We start from the raw sequence: 21,117 nt of genomic DNA, 5'->3' as shown, positions 1-21,117 counted from the left end.
CCTTAAATGAATATTGAAAAATTTTTTCTATAGCTCTGAAAATGTTTACTCTTCCTTCTTAAAAGCATACAGACTATTTACTATATTCTGTGAAATTATTATACATGTATCTGTATACCCATTTAAGGGAAGTCTTTTGAGAGAAATTTAAGTTCTTGTGGTCTTTGTGTTTACTGTCTAAATAATCTTATTACAAAATGTGCATTTGTCATCCCATAGCCCTGAAATCCGACCACCAGGGCTTTATTTTTGATGGGGAATGGTGAGGAGGAAGGTTGGTTTGTTTTGATCCCAATAATGAACTTCTTTGTCTTTTATTTTGTCACCTTATCTTGCCTGTGAATGTTGTGTCAGAATATGCAAGTGAATTATTGCCTGTTGTTGGGAAGAAACCACTATTTTTTTTCAACTTCATTCACTATGAGCATTACTTTCCTTGCAAAAATGAGGGGAGAATAAAAGACTTATGGTTTTAGAAGTGAAAACTAAAGGGAGGAAATGGCTGTTTTTTCCCCTTCTAGAATGAATAATAAAGAACTATGACTTTGGCATGATCTGAATTTAATTTTTTTCCTTACCATATGCCAAATTAAAAGGAAGAGTTTGTTGAAAGGAAATGTCTTGAGGAGGGAAATTTTTAAGGACTTTCACATTGTGTATCTGTTAGCAACATATTTGATGCAGTGCCATGATTAATTAACATTAGAGTGTCAATTCACAGAATCATGTATTTTGTAAGATGAAAGAATTCTGTATAGAATAGGTGGACTTAGGAAATAATAGCCTCTTAGTAATGTGTTGGAAATTGCATTCTTGTTATAATTTCTGTTTCTCTGTGTGTGTGCATGTATGTCTTGTGAATTATAGGTTTTCAGCTCCAATCTAAAAACATGTTCTTTGAGAGTTTGTCTTCTATTTATCTACTGATTTACTTTTGCTATAGGCACATTTTTTCAAGCAGCTAGTACATACTTTAAGCTAAACCCTATGTTAGATAGCCTCCAGTAATCTGTAACTGTGAAATTCTTGTTCATTGTTCTGTTCAGGTATTCTCAAAATAATCATACCTGCATGCTGGCTCCCTGCTCTCTGACTTAGTATTTTCTATATTCCGTTGTGTGTGTTTGTTTGCTTTTTAGAAAACGTCCCTTTTCCAGTTTGTAGCTAAGGTAGGACCTGAGCTTCAGGAAGTTGCCTTCCACATTAAGTTGTTCTATCAGGCAGTAGTGTGGTTGCCAAATGGCATTAAGTGTTGTTCTTGGGTGTTACAGTCCTTAGTGGGGACTGCAGGGGAGCCTGGCTTGCTGTGAAGAAGCCGGCTGCTCTCTCTGGCACAGCCCTCAGGGTCGGGCCTTGCTGTGGCTCAATCTGACTTTCCTGAATGGAATGCAGTTTTCCCCAGCTCTGTTCCTTCCATGTTCTTCCCACATCAGCTGGCAGCAATCAGTTAGTTATGAATGTTGCCCACAAATTGTTAGCTATTTTTCTTTTTGGCCCCCCAACTTGCCTCTTGAATAAAGAATCAGTGTAATTCGGATCCAGGATTATGTTGCTCAGTGAAGCAAATCTAATCTTTGCCAAAGATTGCCTAAAATTTAGGGCTTGATTCCAGAAAACATTAAAATAATAATAGTAGTATCTGAAATTAATGCATACAGTAGTGTGCCCCCCCACCCCGAATCAGTGGGTGATACATTCTGAGACCCCTAGTTGGATGCCTAAAACTTGAGATAGTACCAAACCCTGTGTATATACTATGTTTTTTTCCTATGCATACATATTGTGATAAAATTTAATTTATATATTGGGCACCATAAGAGATTGACAGTAGCTAATAATTAAATAAAATATTATAACAAGTACACTGTAATAAAAACTATGTGAATGTTCTCTATCAAAATTTTGTACTACATATCTTAGCAACTTCAGCATACAATTTCTTTTCTTAAGATGAGAACTTGGTACTATTCCACTGTATGGCTTCTCTTGAAAGTGTTCATCATGTCATACAGTGCATGGTTAACTCTTCTTTCTGGCATCTCCAAATTGCCAGCATCATGGCTCTTGTGCTTCAGGATCATTAGTAAGTAAAATAAGGGTTGCTTGAGCACAAGCACTGTGATTTTATGACACTTGATCTGATAACCTAGTTGGCTGCTAAGTGACTAATGGGAGAATAGCATATACAGTTAGATATGCTAGACAAAGGGATGATTCCTGTCACAAACAGAATGGTACTTGATTTCATCATGCTATTCAAAATGGTGTACAGTTTATGCCGCAGTCTGGCTGGGCACAATTCAGGAGCCACTTGTCAAAAGAAACTAACTTTATTTTTAGAACTACAAACGCCAAACAAAACAGCTCCTCAGGAAAAAACCCTCAGAGCCCAACTGCCACCACCGGCTTCCACAAGCCTCTCACCTACACAAGCCTCACTACCTCCCACAATCCTCCTGCTCTTGAGGCCGATTGGCTGGCTCGTGTGGGCGGAGCCAAAGAAGTCCCCCAATGAGCAGCTCCGTGGTCTGAAAGGGCAGAGAAACAGCCCAATGAACATCACCGCAGAGGAGCCAATCAGCTAGATGTTGCTGGGGCCGCTGTGAGCCAATCATCAGCCTGCAGCTGGAAGTTTGCTGGGGCCCCTTTGGCTGTGGCTCTCAACATCTCCCCTTCTCTGTTTAAACAACAAGCATGTGGCTTAGGGACCGTGCCTGCCTTAGGTTGTCCAATACTACATATGGCCCTTACCCGTCTTTGGATGAGCTGACCTCAGGGCGTCAGCCTCCTGTCTTAGAGTTGGTACCATTGTACCATTCCAGCTGCCAGTTTAAAACTCATGAAAGATTTATTTTTGAAAATTTCCATTAAATATCTTTACTCCATAGTTGACTGAGGATACCTGGAGCTGCCAAGAGTGAGTTGCAGATAAGGAGGGTCCCACTGAATTACATGATGAACACTTTCCAGATATTATGCTAGTCATTCATTAATTTAGTTAACTCTCAGCAACCGTTTAAATGAGGTTCCACTGTTGCCAATATTTCATAGAGAGGGAGCTACAAAATAACAACAACAACAACAACAAAAAAAAACTTGCTAAAGTTAAGGAATAATTTAAAGGTTTGGAATCTAAGTATCTTGACTTTAGAATTCTTGCATTTGGTACTCTATTAAATTGTTGGGCAAAGCTTCACCTTTGAGTGTTTTGTGAAATTTTAAATCTCAGTGTACTGAAGGATAGATAGAATTTAATGTTTGTTTGTTTGTTTGTTTGTTTTGTACTGGGAATTGAACAAGGGAGCACTCAACCATTGAGCCACATCCCCAACCCTATTTTTTTACTTTTAATTTAGAGACAGGGTCTCACTGATTTGCTTAGTGCCTCGCTGTTGCTGAGAAATTTAATGTTATAAAATTTCTGTTTGTTAGGCCATTGGCATATGCTTGTAATTTCAGCTACTCGAAAGGCTGAGGCAAGAGGATGAACAAAATTAAGGCCAGCTTGGACAATTTAGTGAAACCCTGTTTCATAGAGCTGGGGATATAGCTCAGTGGTTTAGTGCTCCTGGGTTTATACTTACTGTAGTCTCCCCCAGAAGATAAGAATGAGTTTTAGTATTATTATGATTTAGATGTGATGTCCACCAAAAGCTCATGTGTGAGTCAATGCAAGAAGGTTTGGGGGAGAAATGATTGGGCTATACTCTTAACCTAATCAGCGAATTAATCCCTAATGGGATTAACTGAGTGGTAACTGGAGGCAGGTGGGATATGGCTAGAGGAAGTGGCTCATTGGAGCCATGGCTATGGGGTATATATTTTCTATCTGGAGGGTGGAGTTTCTCTCTCTGCTTGCTGATCATAATATGAGCTGCTTCCCTCCACCACACTCTGCCATGATGTTTAGCCTCAACTCAAGCCCTAAGAAATAAAGTCTGCTGACAAAGGACTGAGACTTCTGAAACTGTGAGACTCCCCAAATAAACTTTTCCTCCCCTCAGTTGTTCTGGTCAGATCTTTTAGTCACAGTAGAGAAAAAGCTTACTATTAACAAGTTTATAGGACTGTATTCCCTTTATGTGATGACAGATGCACTTGGTATAGAATGTAATAAGCTCTTAATACCAATTTTATTCTAATAGATGATTAGATTTGGATTTCTAATTTACTTTAAAAGTGTTAGGGCTCAGAAAACAAATGAAACTGAGAGTCCAATGTGAATCACAGGCCCTACAGTATGACTCCTCCAATTACAGTATAATATGCTCTCTTGAGAATGAAATAGTACAAAAATTTGGTCATTTTCCTTGGCGACTTCTCCCACCTTCCATCAATACCATCAATTGATAGCAATTGAAAAAGACAGGGGGTTTCAACCACAATCCCTTGTCTATACCCCCATTGTTAAGATCAACACTAGTGCTTAGTGCTTTCCAACCTTTTGCACATTGCAACATTCACAGAGAATTGTGTTAATTCTGGAGTGAACACATGTGGCTCCCTGAGACTGGAGGTATTCCATTGTCACTCACAACCCATTTCCAGCACACCTGATCATTGGTTTGTGAGTTTCTAAGCTTGTTAGATATATGAAAGTATTCTGGACACTACCAAGTGCCGTGAATATTTAAGTTTTTTTTTTTTTTTCCATCAAGACTCAGGTATTCATTCTATAAAGAGACATGGATGTCATGATAACTTTGTTTTGGGAGCTGTCCTGAGAGAAACAGGAGCATATGCCACACCAGTTGCTATAGTTAATGTTCTGTATGTGATCTGGCAGTGGCAAGGAGAAGTAGTTATGCAAGTGGTCAAGGGTCATATGGCTCGAGATTTTCTTGTAGGAGATCAAACTGTCAGTAAGATTTGTTAATGATTCTACTATTTCTCCTCATTAAATTCTCCACTTTTCAGCCTGTCCACTACTTTATATTGTCAAATTCTGACGTCTAGCCAGGCACAGTAGTGCATACCTGTAATCCCAGCAACTTGAGAGGCTGAGGCAGGAGGTTTGCAGGTATGAGGCAGTTTCAGCAATTTATTGAGACCCTGTCTCTCTCTCTCAAAAAAAAAAAATGGGGGTAAAGTGTCCCTGGATTTAGTCCCCAGTACCCCCAATCTGTCTTCTTAGTGAATTATTTCCCTGTTTGTTTCTTCTCCTCCAGGTAAAGGTCATTCGTTATCCTCTGTTCTGCCACAGAGCTTTTACAGAGCCCTATTGATTGTACTTGCAGTGTGATGTTATCTGTATCACCTATCTCTTTCTCCTGCTGAATTGTGAACTCCTTGAGGTGAAGGCTGTGTCTGATTATCCTTGTAGCTTGAGCTACACCCAGCTCATTTCATCACATTCCACTGGTAGGCAAGGCAGTGTTCTTGGAATCAAGCTGCAATTTCTCTTTGCTGTCCTTATTCTGACATCTGAAACAATTCCAAATAAAGTTACCTTCATTTCAGTCATTCATACATTTAAATAATCTACCATGTATAGTTCCATACAGACAATGTCTCTGACCTAAACGTTTTTACTGTTGAAATTTTGCTTCCTTTTTTTTTCTTTTTCCTTAATAAATCTCCTTTTCTTCTCTCAGTGTATGGAATCTTTAAATTTTAAGAATTAGAGAATATTAGAATTTGTCTAGTCTGACTTTTCATCTAACTTATATTGATTATGTACTGATTAAGTAATTGAACATGAGATAGGCAGATATTTTGGGTGTGAAACAAATGTTAGAGTATTTCACTGAGAATGATGAAGTTTAGTAGATTAAAACAAAGTTTTCATTTTCCTTCTGCTTTGAGACTTATGTGCTGCTAGGTGTCTTCAGAATGATGGACCAAAAGGAAAGACATTTTGTGCTGAAGCAGTGTGTATATGGTACAGAAAGATCTTCAGATACTAAGAATTTCACTCTAAAGCCACACATCCTGGATATGCCTCATTCTGACTGTAAATTACTCAATCTTGGGTTAATTACTTACTCTTGGGTTAATTACTTACTCTTAGTGTGCATTAAAGAAACAAGGGCATAATAATATAGGTGTTATGAGTTTAAATGAGTTAGTACTGCAAAGCACGAGGGATTATGGCTGGCTGGCACAGTAAACGTTTGGTATGGCTGCCGCCATCACTATTACTACCACTTCTGTTGATTTACATAAGCACCTGGCAAAGTATGCAAAGCCCTTGTGAAAGTTCTGGTAGAATCTTACTAAAACGTCATGTACCTACAAGAGACCCTATATACTGCTCTGTTCATTGAAGCATGATTTGACCCAGATTGTAACCATATCTATGGAGTAATGAAATATTTTGTCGTGGGGTTTACTGTATAGTCTTTTAAAAAATGACAGAAGACCCACTAGCTTTTGGAGTCCTTTCCTTTGAGACAAACTTGCAAGGACTCCATTTCCTGCTTTTTTTTTTTAATAAATTCATTTTTCTTATTGACATTCTGAAAACAAAACAACTATATATATATATATATATATATATATATATATATATATATATATATATATAAATAAACTGGCGCTTTGTGTTTTGTAAAATATAATGTTTTAAAGTGGATTTAATTGGGTAAACTTTTTATAAGGCATCAGAGTAAATTTTTTTCCTCTGCTTTCAGGTTGCCATCAAGATCATAGATAAGACCCAGCTGGATGAAGAAAATTTAAAGAAGATTTTCCGGGAAGTTCAAATTATGAAGATGCTTTGCCACCCCCATATCATCAGGCTCTACCAGGTAGGCTGCATAGGGCTGTAGTGAATGGCTATGAAGAACCAGGAGAGTCTGTTGTATTGAAGACTGCCTTTGAAGACAATGTGTATGGTCAACATCTGTGACTTTTTTTCATATGTTTATCCTACTGTCTTCCCCTTCCTTCTGTCGTATTTCCCCTGGCTCTTTATTGAGGTCTACGTTACCCAGGTTGGTCTTTTTAATTTGTTCTTGAAAACTTGATTTCTTTCTCAGCAAGAATTGTACAAAAACATTATTCTTAAGATAATGAGAGCCTATTTTATTTAGGTCAGAATCCTAAAACATGATGGGAAACCCAAAAGGAATAGAGAATTTTGAGAGATTAAAAGAAATCAATGTATTTGTCTTAAAAGATTATTTAAATATTAATTTCTGTGATTGTTGTGAATTAGGATGGCAAAGGATATTTTAAGTATTTTCTTGCACCAAGCAAAACCTACCTCTTGGGCCCAGGGTTATAGCTCAGTGTAAGAATGCTTGTCTAGCATCATTTGGGAGCCACTGAGTTCCATCTCCAGACACACACACACACACACACACACACACCATACACACAAAACCTACCTCTTTCCTATTATAATAAGGACTTGACTTTAGTTTTCCATGGTAGCATTTAGTTATTTTGATAATTCAGAGACAGAGTGCATGCCAGGGGGAAATTACTGTTTTAGTTTTCTTATCTTCCTAAGAAACATTAACGTTTTATGAGATCATCAAAATGATTCCCTAGTCTTAATGCAGACACAGTAAATCTGATGATTGGAATTTGAAGCCAGATGGGGGAGAAGGACCTTGTCTTAGTTGGCTGGTGGAAGAGATATTTTGGGAGAGGTGGGGCTTTGGGGTACTTCTCAAATTGCAGTGTGTTGGCAACAGTGAGCTTTGCCTATGCACAGGGCCAACCCCGCTCACTGCTTTCCACAAGCACAGTCATCTCTTAACTTCTAAAGGAAGTGGCCACCCACTCAGTTTGTTTGCTGTTGTTACTTTGCAGTAAATGCTTTCTGACCCAGACATGGGACCATGTGTAAGACTGGAGAAAGCATGCTCATGCCACAGTGGGCAGGCTTGCTTTAGCCTGTTCATTTTATGGAAAAGAGAGCACGTTGTGATGTCAGTATATGTGGCTAAAGCTACAGTATTAGCTGCCCACACAGTAGAATGAATTAGGTCAGCAGGAACAGGCCTATTGAAATTTATATTTATATTATAAATTTATATTTATATTAAATTATGTTGAACAGCACCTACATTCTGCCCAAGAAGCAGCCCTGTGAAAAATTTTCTAGCATTATCTGAGTACAGCTAGCAAGCTTGCAGGTATCATATCCTTGACTTCCTTCCTATCTTGGTAGACTGAATAAACTTCTTGACCTCATCTTCTAAAATAAAGCATCTTAAAAGTTTTCTGAAGAGACTAACTTGTAGATGTTAACCTTAAAACTGAATTCTGCAAGTTTACCTATCTTACTCAAGATTGCACTAGTTTATAAAAATTTCTCTCCTCTAGCCATGACCTTAGTCAGTGTCTTTTCATTTTGTTTTCTGAGCAGCTAGTATTTTCAGTAGGAAATCCTAGCTGCCAAGGTGATTGGCTGAAAAAATGTCTATATATGATGTCAGATAGTTTTCAGGTCAGTTTCCTCAGATTTATAGAGTGACCAAACATAGGTCACTATATAGGAAACAATGGTGTTTGAACTTCTAAACATTTTAGTAATAAAAGAATATTTGCAGTTAATAAAAGGCCTGGGAAATACATAGTATTACATTAATTTTTTATTTTTTCCCTAAATACCTTCATATATTTAGAGCATTTGCTACTTTATTTTTTATTTTTTATTTTTTTTTTTTGGTACTGGGGATTGACCCCAGTAGTGCTTTACCACTGAGCTACATCCCTAGCCCTGTTTATTTTTTTATTTTGAGACAGGGTCTTACTATTTTGCTTAACTGAATTGCTAAGGCTGGCTTTGAACTTGTGATTCCCTTGCCTCAGCCTCCCAAGTCACTGGGATTACAGGGTTGTGCCACCAGAGGACTTACTTTTTGTCATATAAGTTAATATATAGAGAGAGCTTAGAACATGTAACACACAGTGGACTGATATCAGCAGGATAGAGTTTTTGAACAAAGATCAAAAAGAATAACATAGCTGGTAAGATTTAAAAACTTAAAATCTTTCACTGTACTCATAACAATGGAATAATATTAAACCATTAAAAGAAGAGATAGATCTATACATTAAATAGTACTCATGTATGATATTAATGTATAAAGATACAAAAGAAATAACTGGGAAATAATTTAACTAGCTATAAAATGGTAAAAGTCTAGAATTGCCATGTCAAATATGGTAGACACTAGCCACATGTAACTGTTGAATATTAAAATGTGACTAAAGTGACTACAGAACTGAATTTTAAGTTTTATTTAACTTTAATTAACTTAAATGTGAAAACTGAAGCAATTTACCATTGTTTAAGATAATATTTTGGACATATTGGGGTAAGTAAAATATATTATTAGAATTATTTCCCTCTTCCCTTTTACTTCTTATATATGGCAACTAGAAAAGGTAAAGGTATATATGCAGCTCATTATATTTTTTATTGTATAGCATTGCTTTTGAAGGATGTATGATAATTATTAACAATATTCCTTTGGGGAAGTGAGAAGAAGGGGATTGGTAAGAGGTTTCTTGTTTATATACTGGGTATTTAAAGTGTTTATGATGTGTAAGATATATGCATATATATTACTTTGTTTAAAATGTTTGATGAGAAAGGTAAAAAGGAAGAAAGGAGTGACAGTGCACTATACCATTTTTTTTTTTTTTTAATGTAGCAAACGGGGACCAAGACAGATACAAATGGATAGTTTATATTACTTAGAGAGTTGATATTTTAATAAAGATGTAGGGAAGATCCGTGGAGAAGAAAGAGATCGGGAGGGAGGGAGGAGGGATGGGAAAGGGAGGAAATATGGAATGAATTTAAGAAAAAATCACATTATGTGCATATATAAATATACCAATGGGAATTTCACCTTTATGTGCATGTGGAAAGCACCAATCAAGGATGGGTAAATGGATGAACAAGGGGAGGATCAGTGGAGTGCTGGGTGGGGTGGAGGGAAGGAAAGGGGGAAGGGGGAGGATTGGAGACTAAAACAGAGTAGGTCTGATTCCATGTACGTATGATTTTCTTACAATGAACCCAGTTACTATGTGAATTATAATGCTCTAATAAAAAAAGAATGAGAAAACACACAGAGAAAAAAGAGTTGATATTTTAAGTTATTTTTCCCATTTTTGAATAAATGGGCAGTGGAAAGGAAAGTTATCATTTTTTATTTAAAAAGAAAATCCTATGTGATCTTTGCACAGTTCTTAAATGAGTCCCTTCTTTTTTTTCTAAGGCTTTTTTAATTTTAGTTAGGGTTTTGGTGGGACATTTTTGAGCAACAAATGATTAATGTTGAATGTGAACTTTTTAAGTTCTTAGCAGTTTCTTTGCTTCTCAGTTTTGTGGAGATTAATAGATTGTATAAACCTTATAGAATGACAAAAGGATTCTCTCTTTCAAGTAGAAAATGTTTCTTACTTTTGGGAATATGGATATCTACTTTCTCTCTTTCTTTCTTTTCTTTCTTGTGCTGGGGATTGAACCCGGGGCTTTGTGCATGCAAGGCAAGCACTCTACCAACTGATAATGTTTATATCTGTCCTCCAATGCATTGAATTTCCTTTAAGCAGTGTGGTTATTTTTATTTCATTGTAAATGACAAAAGAGGACTCATTAGTTTCTCTTCCTATGATATCAGTCTGCCATTTGTGTCACTGTCACTTTCCTGCTTTTGCACCAGGTTATGGAGACAGAACGGATGATTTATCTGGTGACAGAATATGCTAGTGGAGGGGAAATATTTGGTAAGTACATTTATTGCATTCTTTAAACAGTTATTGAGCACACCATGGCAAACCTAAAATAGCCATTCAATGCCTTTGTCACTTGAGCAGCTGTCACTTGATGCTGTCTTCAGTACTGTCATTTTCTATCAACAAAGTAATTTAACTTTTTTATTCACCTCATCAAATCCCTGTAACATCTTTGTTTTTTTAGCAAAGGTATTTTGTTTATTTTGATCAGGTATGACCGTTAAGATTAAAGTTCTCCAAAACCAAACATTCCTTCTGATTATGTGCCTGAAGCTCCCCTCCTGTTGTCGGGTTCTGACCAAAGTTACCAAGACTGACAGAACTCCCACAAGTGTAGGGGCCTCTGTTGTGTGAGAAGGCAACACGTGGAGCAGACAGTCTCACCCTAATGCATTCTTTAAACTTTAAATATAACTTGTAACTGTATACTTTGCCATGTGCTCACATTTCCCCTTGAAGATTTGTGTAATTTGGGGGTTTTGCCTTCGGTAGATGCTTTTTTCTCTTATACTTGGCTTTATCACAGCATTAAAACTAAGCAGGAGAAATTGTTACTGGCAAATTTGACTTTTTGAGGTGCTAAAATCTAGCAAAAGAATTTTCTTTGGTAACATTGGTAAATGGAACCATGTAGAGGTAAACGGTAAACTTTCAAATCTAAATTCATGAATTTTTTTTCTTTTGGCAATTAACTGTAGAGAAAGATCTCTTTTTATGTATATTAGGTTTATCTAATTACTTTTTTAGATTTGTTTTTAATTTTATAAATATGAACACCAACTAATTTAAAATATATTTAAAAGCATGAAATCACTTTTAAAGTGAAACATTCTTATTAATGATAAAACAACTGTGACTGTATGGAATAGCCAATGTGTGTACCTGTGTGTGTGTTTTAAACTTTGCCCAGCAATCTAATATTTTTTGTGTCTATAGTATTTTCAGGATAAGTGCTAGTCCTTTTTAAAGGAGGACCAGGCATTTCCTAAGTTTTCTTTAATTGGCTTCATTGATGAACTTATTTTATACCAAAGCTAGTAGTGATGGAATGAAATTTATAATGAGAATGTAGTGTTGGAAGGAATACTTTGTTTCAAAGAAAGTAATACATTAAAATGTTTGAAGAATAGTGTTATGTGTCAAGAAGAAACCAGCTTGAGTATCACAACTGTAAACTGTAAAGGTTAGAGGTGCAGATTTGATCATGGACTCATGATTACCTTGTGGAGACCACAGGCATTCTCCTAGAGGGTGCTGTTCTATGGAAGGTCATGAACCAGAAAACTAAAATATGTCAGAAACTATTTGGAAGCAGAGAAAAAGAGCAATCATGTTGCTAAGAAGTACACTATGGCCTCACATGCCAGGCCAGGTTATGATAAGACTGATTTGATTCAGATGGCAAATGTTTGCAAGAGTACAGGGACGACTTTCATTTTCTAGGTACTATGTTTTTTTTTTTTTTTTTAAATAAGTTTGTTCCATTTAAAAAAAAAAAACAGATCATCTGAGCTTCCTGTTGACTCTTTTGTCTCTTACAAAGACATTTATTGATGGAGAAGCAGTGATAATCTTGGAAGAAAGATTATGTTATGTTTATAACTTTCTAAGAGCTAAGCCCAGGGCATATCAGATCTACCCTTCTCTTTTGGAAAGCAGAGCTTTATTTTATTTTACATCAGGAATTGAATCTAGGAGTACTTAACCACTGAGCTACATCCCCATCCCTTTTTATTTTTTATTTTGAAACAGGGTCTCACTAAGTTGCTTAGTGCCTTGCTAAATTGCTAAAGGCCAATTTGAACTTGCAATACTCTTGCCTCAGCCTCCTGAGTCACTGGGATTGTAGATGTGCACTGCTAAGCCTGGCTTGGAAAGCAGATTTTTAAAATTTGTTCTTTTTAGATATACATAACAGTGCAGTGTGTTTTGACATATTTTACAAACATGGAGTATAACATTCTAATTAGGATCCTATTCTTGCAGTGGTACATGATGTAGAGTTACACTGGTCGTGTATTCATATAAGAACATAGGAAAGTTATGTCCTATTCATTCTACTGTCTTTCCTATTCTTATTCCCCTTCCCTTCCCTTCATTCTCCTTTGCCTAATCCAGTGAACTTCTGTTATTCACCTCCTTCCCCTTTTTATGTGTTAGTGTCCACATATCAGAGAGAATATTCAACATTTGTTTTTTTTGAATTGGCTTGTTTCCTTAGCATGGTGGGCTCCAGATCCATCCTGGCAAAAGTCATAGTCAATTTTCTTTATGGCTGATTAATACTCCATTTTATATATACATATATATATATATATATATATATATATATATATATATATATATATCTCACAATTTCTTTATCCATTTATCTGTTGAAGGGCACCTAGGTTGGTTCTATAGCTTAGTTATTGTGAATTGAGCTGCTATAAACATTGATGTAGCTGTATATATCCTATGCTGATTTTAACTCCTTTGGCTATATACCAAGAAGTGGTGTAACTGGGTCAAATGGTGGTTCCATTTCTAGTTTTTGAGGACTCTCCACACTGAGAAGGCAGGTTTTGGTTGTACAGGGCAGGGAACAGTCCTCTGGTCATAGACTCTTTGTAGAAGTGCAGCTCAAGGGAGGCCAACAGATATGTAATTTTTTTTCTTTGGTACTGGGGATTGAACCCAGGGGTGCTTTACCACTGAGCTACATCCCTTTTTATTTTGAGACAGGGTCTCACATAGTTGCTGGGGCTGACCTTGACCTTGTGATCCTCCTGCCTCAGCCTCCTGAGTCACTGGGATTACAGGTGTGTACCACCAAGCCTGGCTCAGAATATACTTTTGATAAAATTATTTTTTAAAAAGAAATACATGTTATAACACATTATTTAATGTCCATATAATTACACAGAGTAAATATATTATTTTTATTTTTATTTCTTTTTAAAAACCGTGTGTGTGTGTGTGTGTGTGTGTGTGTGTGTGAGAGAGAGAGAGAGAGAGAGAGAGAGGGGATTTTTTAATATTTATTTTTTAGTTTTTGGCAGACACAACATCTTTGTTTGTATGTGGTGCTGAGAATCGAACCCAGGCCGTACGCATGCCAGGTGAGCGCGCTACCACTTGAGCCACATCCCCAGCCCTGAGTAAATATATTATTGATATTATTATAAAAAATCCAGATGAGGGCTGGTACTATAGCTTAATGGCAGAGCATTTTCCTAGCATGTGTGAGGCACTGGGTTTGATCCTTGGCACTGCATAAAAGTAAACAAATAGAATAAAGTTATGCTGTCCAAAAAAAAAAAATGAGGAAGAAAATATTGTAGTACTCTTAAGAAATCATTGAGACTGCACTGCTCATTGAGCTAAAACCATCTCATGAGCAACGATTTTGTGAGCTTTGTACCTGTGTTAAACATGAGAGGAGTTTCTTTGTTAAGAATGTGGGCTTTGGAGGTAATTATACTTAGGTTTGAATCAGATCTCTGCCACTTACTTGCTCTTTTACCTGGGCAAATTACCAGTGATTCTGGTCCTTGACCTCAAGGTCTATAAAAGGTTAGGTCTACAATATTTACTTTATTGTTGTATAGATGGAATGAGACAGCACGCATAGAGCCCTAGCACATGCTTCCTTTTACCTTTATGTTAAAGAACAAACAGGAGATCAGTCTCTGGCATGATGTGTAAGGAACTTTGCTGGTCCACTGCCAGTGAAACTGTTGAAAACTATGAAAACCAGGCATTTTAAAGTCTATAAAACTGGACCTAAAGACAAACAGCCAATGAAGAAACACTCAAGAACATTAGAATATTTGGTAAGAAATTAGATAATCTGTGGTGTTTGAACCAATACTTCTCTCTTCTTTCCACTTGAGGGCTCAATGTGATGGGAGGTGGACTCTGGTTCAGGCTTATGCAGCCATGTCTCCTCTCTACCAGCACCTACACAGGTGGCTTTCTTCCCAGAAGGAGCAGGACACTGTTGTTTGTCATCCTTTACCCAGTGACCTTTTTGCTGAGGATAAGTCCTGGGGGACTGCATTTGAGAGTTGGGGAACTACTTGTGGAATTTGATTGTAGCATCCTGAGAATATTGGGACACAGATTCCTCTTGCCGAGGGTCATAAGACTATGGTTTCATGCCAGGAGAAGCAAACTAAGAGGACCTCAGGCTGCTGTCCCTTTCTCTTTCTCCTGTGTTCTCCTGAGACTCCTAGATTGAGTGTCCTCAGCAAGAAGTTTGCTGGTATCCCTACTCCCAGCTCTAGAGGCCTGTCTCAAATATTTTACCTGGGGAGAAAAACAGACTATAAAACAGTACCTAATTTCTTCCCTAAGGAACTGACTTCATTTGCAAGGGAGAGTAAAGAAGTTCAAGGTAGTCTGTACTCTCAGAAACAATGGAAGTTATTGTAAAAGACACTTGAGAGGACATTTAGGACACAGTTCAAAAACTGTCAACTTGCTATTTTGCAGAAGACTGGGCAATAAGACAACTGGAAAGTGTTTTCCTAGAGGCAGAACAAAAAGTAAAAAACACTGTTCTTAAATACTATTCCTTTTAAAGTTCCATTATTCAATAGTATTGTTCTTAGTCCCATTTCTGCCCGAGAGCATTGTTCAACAATAGATCAATCAATTAGCGATTAGTGGAGTTTAAAAGCTGGGTTTACTCTGGAATAGAAGCAAAGAGAGTTCTACCCAAAATACTGAGCTCCCAGAGTAACTGCAGGCATAGCAAAGCTTTCTCTCCCAAAGGAATAATTAATACCTGAAGCTAAATAAACATTATTGTATATGTGGAGGAATGAGCTTCATGGATAAAAATCAACTAGTCACAAAATAAATGAATGAGCAAATAACAATGTTAAACCCCTGAAAATATTGAGAAGTGTACCACTACCCAGAGGTGCTCTAATATATTATCTAAAATGCATAGTTTCCAATTCAAATAAGGTCAACAAACAAACAGGAAAATCTAAACCATATAGTTGACAAAAAGTGGGCCGCTAAAACTGCCTGTTAGAGTGAGAGTAGATGTCAGATTTATTGAGGGGAAAAGAAGCAAAGAAAGAAAGAAAGAAGAAATGAAGGAAGGGAGGGAGGGAGGGAACCTTTAAGAGACGTTATAAATGTGTTCACAGAAATAAAGGAACTTATAATTTCTTGCTTCAAATAGAGAATACCAGTATAAAGAAATTATGAAGAAAGAACCAAATTAAAATTATGGAGTTGAGGGGCTGGGGTTTTGGCTCAATGGCAGAGCATTTGCCTAGCATGTGTGAGGCACTGGGTTTGATCCTCAGCACCACATAAATATAAATAAAGTATAGGTGTGTCAACAACTAAAAATATTTTAAAAAATATTATGGAGTTGAGAAGTAAAATAAAATAAAAAAATTCACTAAAGAGACTCAATCATAGATTTGAAGTGACGGAAGAAAGAAAAAGCAGACTTGAAGATAGATTGATATAGATTTTGCAGACTGAAAAATAGATATTTAAAACAATGAAGAACAAAAACCAGAACTGCAGAGAAATGTGGTATGTAAGTTAGCTCTGTATCACTGTGATAAACACCTGAGAAAGAGGAGGAAAGGATTATTTTGGCTCATAGTTTCAGAGATTTCAGTGCATGGTAAGTCAGCTTCATTGCTTTGGGCCTGAGGTGAGGCAGAATTTCATGGAGGAAGTGTGTGGAGGAGGAAAGCTGTTCAGCTCATGGCATCCAGGAGGGAGAGAGTGAAAGAGAAAGGGCTAGAGTGAAGATAAACCCTTCTAGGGTGGGTTCTGGTGACTGCTTCTTCCTCCATCTGGTTCCTATCTCTCAGCAGTCCATTCAGCCTCATTAGATTAACCCATTGATGAGGTCAGAATCCTTGTGATCCAATCACTTCCCACAAACCCCACCTTTGAATACATAAGACTTTGGGGGACATTCCAGATCCAAACCATAATAGTGTGACACCATCAGGTGCACCAATATATGCATAATGGAATACCAGAACGAGGGACAAGAGAAAGGAGGAAGAAGAAAAATGTATGAGGAAATAATAGCTCTAAATTTCACAAATTTTTTTGAAAAACTATAACCTGTATGTCCAGGAAGTTCAATGAAATTCAAGTAGAGGCAAAGAGAAAATATGAAAAGCATCAAGGGAAAAATGATGCGTCACTTAAAGGAAACCCCAGTTAAAAGTAGCAGCTGATTTTTCAGCTATGACAATGAAGATCAGAAGGCAATGGGATAACATTCAAGGTGCTCAAAGAATACAAATCTGTTAACCAAACTGTCTTTCAAAAGGGAAGATAAAATAAAGATTTTTCCCTAGTAACCAAAATCTGAGAATGTTTTGCTGCCAGAGCCACTTTACAATTATAAGAAACACTATAGAAAGTTCTTAAGTCTGAAAGCCCGTGGCTCAGCTGGTAATCTGAAGCTACCCACAAGATTAAAAAACAAATGAAAAAAAAAATAAAAAAAACCCAACCAACCCCAAATAAAAACCTAACACCAGTGGAGGTAATTTTGTAATTATAAAAGGAGAAATGCATATTTTTTTCTCCTTTATTCTCTTAACTTGTTTAAAAAGCAGTTGTATGAAATTGTTAGGCCTTTAATGTAATGTATTTGTAGCATACCTTCACATAATAGCATAAAGGAGGTATATAGGAGAAACACTGCATTGGCCTAAGCAAATCCCTGTAGTTGCTTTAGTAATAAATATATCAATATTGTTTGGTTTATAATATTAATAGATGTAATGTGTATGAAATACTACTGCAGGGCTGGGGTTGTGGCTCAGCAGTAGAGTACTCGCCTTACACGCATGAGGCCCTGGGTTCGATCCTCAGCACCACATAAAAATAAAAAAGTGACATAAAGGTATTGGGTCCAACTACAACTAAAAAATAAATATTAAAAAAAAGAAATACTACTGCAAATGGAGGAAGAGACTAGAAATACAAAGGAGGGACATTTCTGTGCTGAGAGCCACAGCCATAGTCGGAATGACACATGGCATTTTTGCCAGAATGGAGTGGTTGAGAGGTGATGCCAGGGAGCCATTGAGATGATGATGGTTATGGTAAGCTGTGTATTCAATTGTATATTAGACCCCTGCTGTCCGTCCGCCTGGGGAGGGGGCCCATACTTTGGAGTTCTCGCGCTACTTTGGAGTTCTTGTGGGGATTCCTGGAGAGTTCGCGTGGGTTGCTGAGGTGCCAGAGGAGGGATTTTCGGTTGGCGGTTCCTGGAAGGGCTGCGTGGGTGGTGTTCGAGGGAGTTTGGACAATAAAGGGGTTCCTATTTTGCACCTAAAAATGCCTCATGGCGGCTCAGTTATTTTGTGCCCAGTATTTGGTGGCCCATGTGGGGAACACCTGAGGGTAAGTGATAAGGTAAACTGCTCACTCCTGAGGGCAGTGCGAGAGGATGGGTAACCATTTAAAGATTCTTCTTTCGTTTTGTTTCGCTTTTGTTTTAAGTTGCCAGTCCCTGGAGATGGGTAGGAAGAAAAACTGCTCACATATGAGGAAAAACTATTTGTGTCTGAGGAACAGATAGGGAGAAAGGATGGATGGACATTTCAGGAGGATAGAAAGGCTGATATAATGAATTTTTGTTTCATTTTGTCTCGGTTTTGTTTTGCATTATCTTAGTGAGGGGTATCTTTGTCACGGAAATATGGAATTAAAAATTAATAAGAACCAAACCAAAAGGGTGTTAAGTAAAGTGCTAGGGGAAGGAGGCATCTCAGTAAAATCAAGAACAGTTAGGGCATATGTTAAGACGATACAAAGGTGTAGCCCATGGTTCATTAAAGAGGGGTTGTTAAATATATCACAATGGAACCATCATGGTGAAGATTTTAAAAAGATACAAAAGGAAAGGCCAGGAACTCTGCCAGTTGGCACATTACCATTATGGACATTGGTATATTCTTGTTTGCTTAGTCTAGGAGAAGACATTTTAAATGAAGTAAAAGAGGAAGTCTCTCGAGTTAGACAGGGAAAAAAAAGTTTAGAGAAGGAGAGGCTATCCAGAGAGAAGTTACAATGGGCGGTTGCTACTAACACCTCTCTATCACCAGAGGGCGTAAGTGTCCAACCAACAGCTCCACCTATGGAGACAACATATGCTGAGTGGCCCTCAACCCCTGTAGTTGATAGATGGGATCCTGAGACAGGACCTCAAAGATCAGCATGCCCTGTATTTGAGGCGGCAGGAGGGCAGTGAAATCACCATGTTTTAGATTTCAAAACAGTGAAGCAGCTAAAAGAGGCTGTAACAACCTATGGTCCTCAAGCACCCCTCACTGTAAGCTTGGTCGAATCCATTACCAACTTAAAAATGACGCCAGCAGATTGGACTAGTATGTGTAAAGCTGTGCTAAATGGAGGACAATACCTGTTATGGAAGGTTGCCAATGAGGAATTTTGCATGGAGACAGCTAGGCGAAATGCAGCAGCTGGTTATCCTCAGAGAAATCTAGATATGTTGTTAGGAAAAGGACCTTATGAGGGTCAGCTGCAACAAATTGCATATGATCCTGCTATATACTCACAAATTGCTGCAGATGCAGTTAGGGCATGGAAGACTTTACAAGGACGTGGAGATTTACAAGATCAATTATCTAAGGTAATACAAGGAGCTAATGAACCTTACGCTGAATTTGTAGATAGGCTTATTCAAACAGCTACCAGAGTTTTGGGGGATACAGAGCAAGCAGTGCCATTAATTAAACAGCTAGCCTTTGAACAAGGAAATCGTTGGTGCAAGGAGGCCATTAGACCATGGAAACATGAAGATTTAAACACATATATTAAATTATGTAGAGACATTAATGAACAAGGGCAAGTCTTGGCAGCTGCAAGTACAACAGGCTTTAGATGCCAGGCCAAAAACATGCTACAATTGTGAACAAACAGGACATTTTAAAAGGAGTTGCCCCATAGGAGGAGGGTTTAACAAAGCTAGGTATCAAAGGGGTAGAATACCGGGTATTTGCCCACGATGCCATAGAGGGAGACATCGGGCTAATGAATGCCGTTCTCAACCATTATAGAGGGTACTCCATTATCAAAAAACGGACAAGCACCAGGTGTTTACCCAAGATATTATGGAGAAAAGCATCGGGCTCCATTGCCAAAAAAACAGACAGCAGGGGTCTAATATACAATTGAATACACAGCTCAACATAACCATCATCATCTCAATGGCTCGCTGGCATCACCTCTCAACTACTCCATTCTGGCAAAAATGCCATGCATCATTTCAACTTGGCTGTGGCTCTCAGCATTTCTGTGTATCACGGGGATTAAGCTTGTATAAAGTGGAAGCCCATTCAGGGAATAATGTAAGACTAATATTTTGGTAATACTAGCCCTGATTAAATAAAAACAACAACAATAAAATAACAAGGGAAACAGTTTGAATAGGAAGCAGAGTTATTGAAAGAGAATTTTCCACGGGTATCTCACATTTCTTAATGTCTTGTAACAGGGCACTGAGTCCTTTGCTATAGATTCTATTTTTAAGGATGTTTGTATAGTCTTGAAAAACAGACCCCCTTCAGAGCATATAAATACGTCTGTTTATTACCATTGGAAAAGATTTGAGTTCCTCTCCTATAATGTATTCAACTTTGTGTGTGGGTGTTACCTAGCTCTCCTTGCATTGCCCTGTGGGAATTAGGGCTTGCAGAACTGAAGCAAATATGTTGATGTTTGTGTGGCTTGCTGTGCCTTAAGTATAACAACTTAAGGGTTGTTATACTTAAGAGGGGTCTTCATATCTTCTGCCAGTATCCATGCAACTGTGGCAGGTTAAGTTGTTTGCTTGCATGTAGGGTAAAACCTCTAATCCTCTTAGTGCAAGGAGACATTTTATTTTGATTTGTTTATATAGGAGACTTGATTATAGGTTAAGATTGAAGATACAGGGTGAAGAAGAAGAAGTATTATTTAAAAAAAGCAGTTAAGACCCATAAGCAATAGGAGGTGATTGAGCTATGAGCTAGTTGCAAGGAAATGACCTTGTACTAGAAGAAAATAAAGAATGCATGTGGCTGTAGTCAGGTAGAAGAATTGAGGCAAGGTACTTTATACCTTTTGTTTTTGGAGTAGGAGGCTAGGGTTAAGGGTTAGAGGGCAGGGACATGGATAAGAGTAGAGATTGTAAAATTAGCTGCTAGGAGACATGAAGAAAGAAGTGATCAAGAATGGAAGTACTGGGCTGGGGTTGTGGCTCAATGGTAGAGCACTTGCCTAGCATGTGTGATGAACTAGGTTCAAGCCTTAGTACTACATGTGTTAGTCAGCTTTTTCACTGCTGTGACTAAAGTACTGGACCAGAACAATTGTAGAGGAGGAAAAGTTTATTTGAGGGGTTATAGTTTCAGAGGCCTT

At 37.7% G+C, this 21,117-nt stretch overlaps 1 protein-coding gene across 3 annotated transcripts in view; it reads left to right on the top strand.

The window, feature by feature from the left end:
* Sik3 (SIK family kinase 3) overlaps positions 1-21,117 on the top strand; it is a 240,151-nt gene that overhangs the window by 125,426 nt on the left and 93,608 nt on the right. For all 3 annotated transcript variants that reach the window (XM_026396325.2, XM_026396326.2, XM_026396324.2), the window contains exons 2-3: positions 6,633-6,749; positions 10,635-10,698. In XM_026396325.2, coding sequence (XP_026252110.2) covers positions 6,633-6,749; positions 10,635-10,698 — 181 coding nt within the window. The remainder of the gene's footprint in view (positions 1-6,632; positions 6,750-10,634; positions 10,699-21,117) is intronic.

The sequence above is a fragment of the Urocitellus parryii genome, chromosome 4 (assembly GCF_045843805.1).
Source record: "Urocitellus parryii isolate mUroPar1 chromosome 4, mUroPar1.hap1, whole genome shotgun sequence".
NCBI classification, from domain to species: domain Eukaryota; kingdom Metazoa; phylum Chordata; class Mammalia; order Rodentia; family Sciuridae; genus Urocitellus; species Urocitellus parryii.
This window is presented reverse-complemented; position numbering and strand designations above follow the sequence as displayed.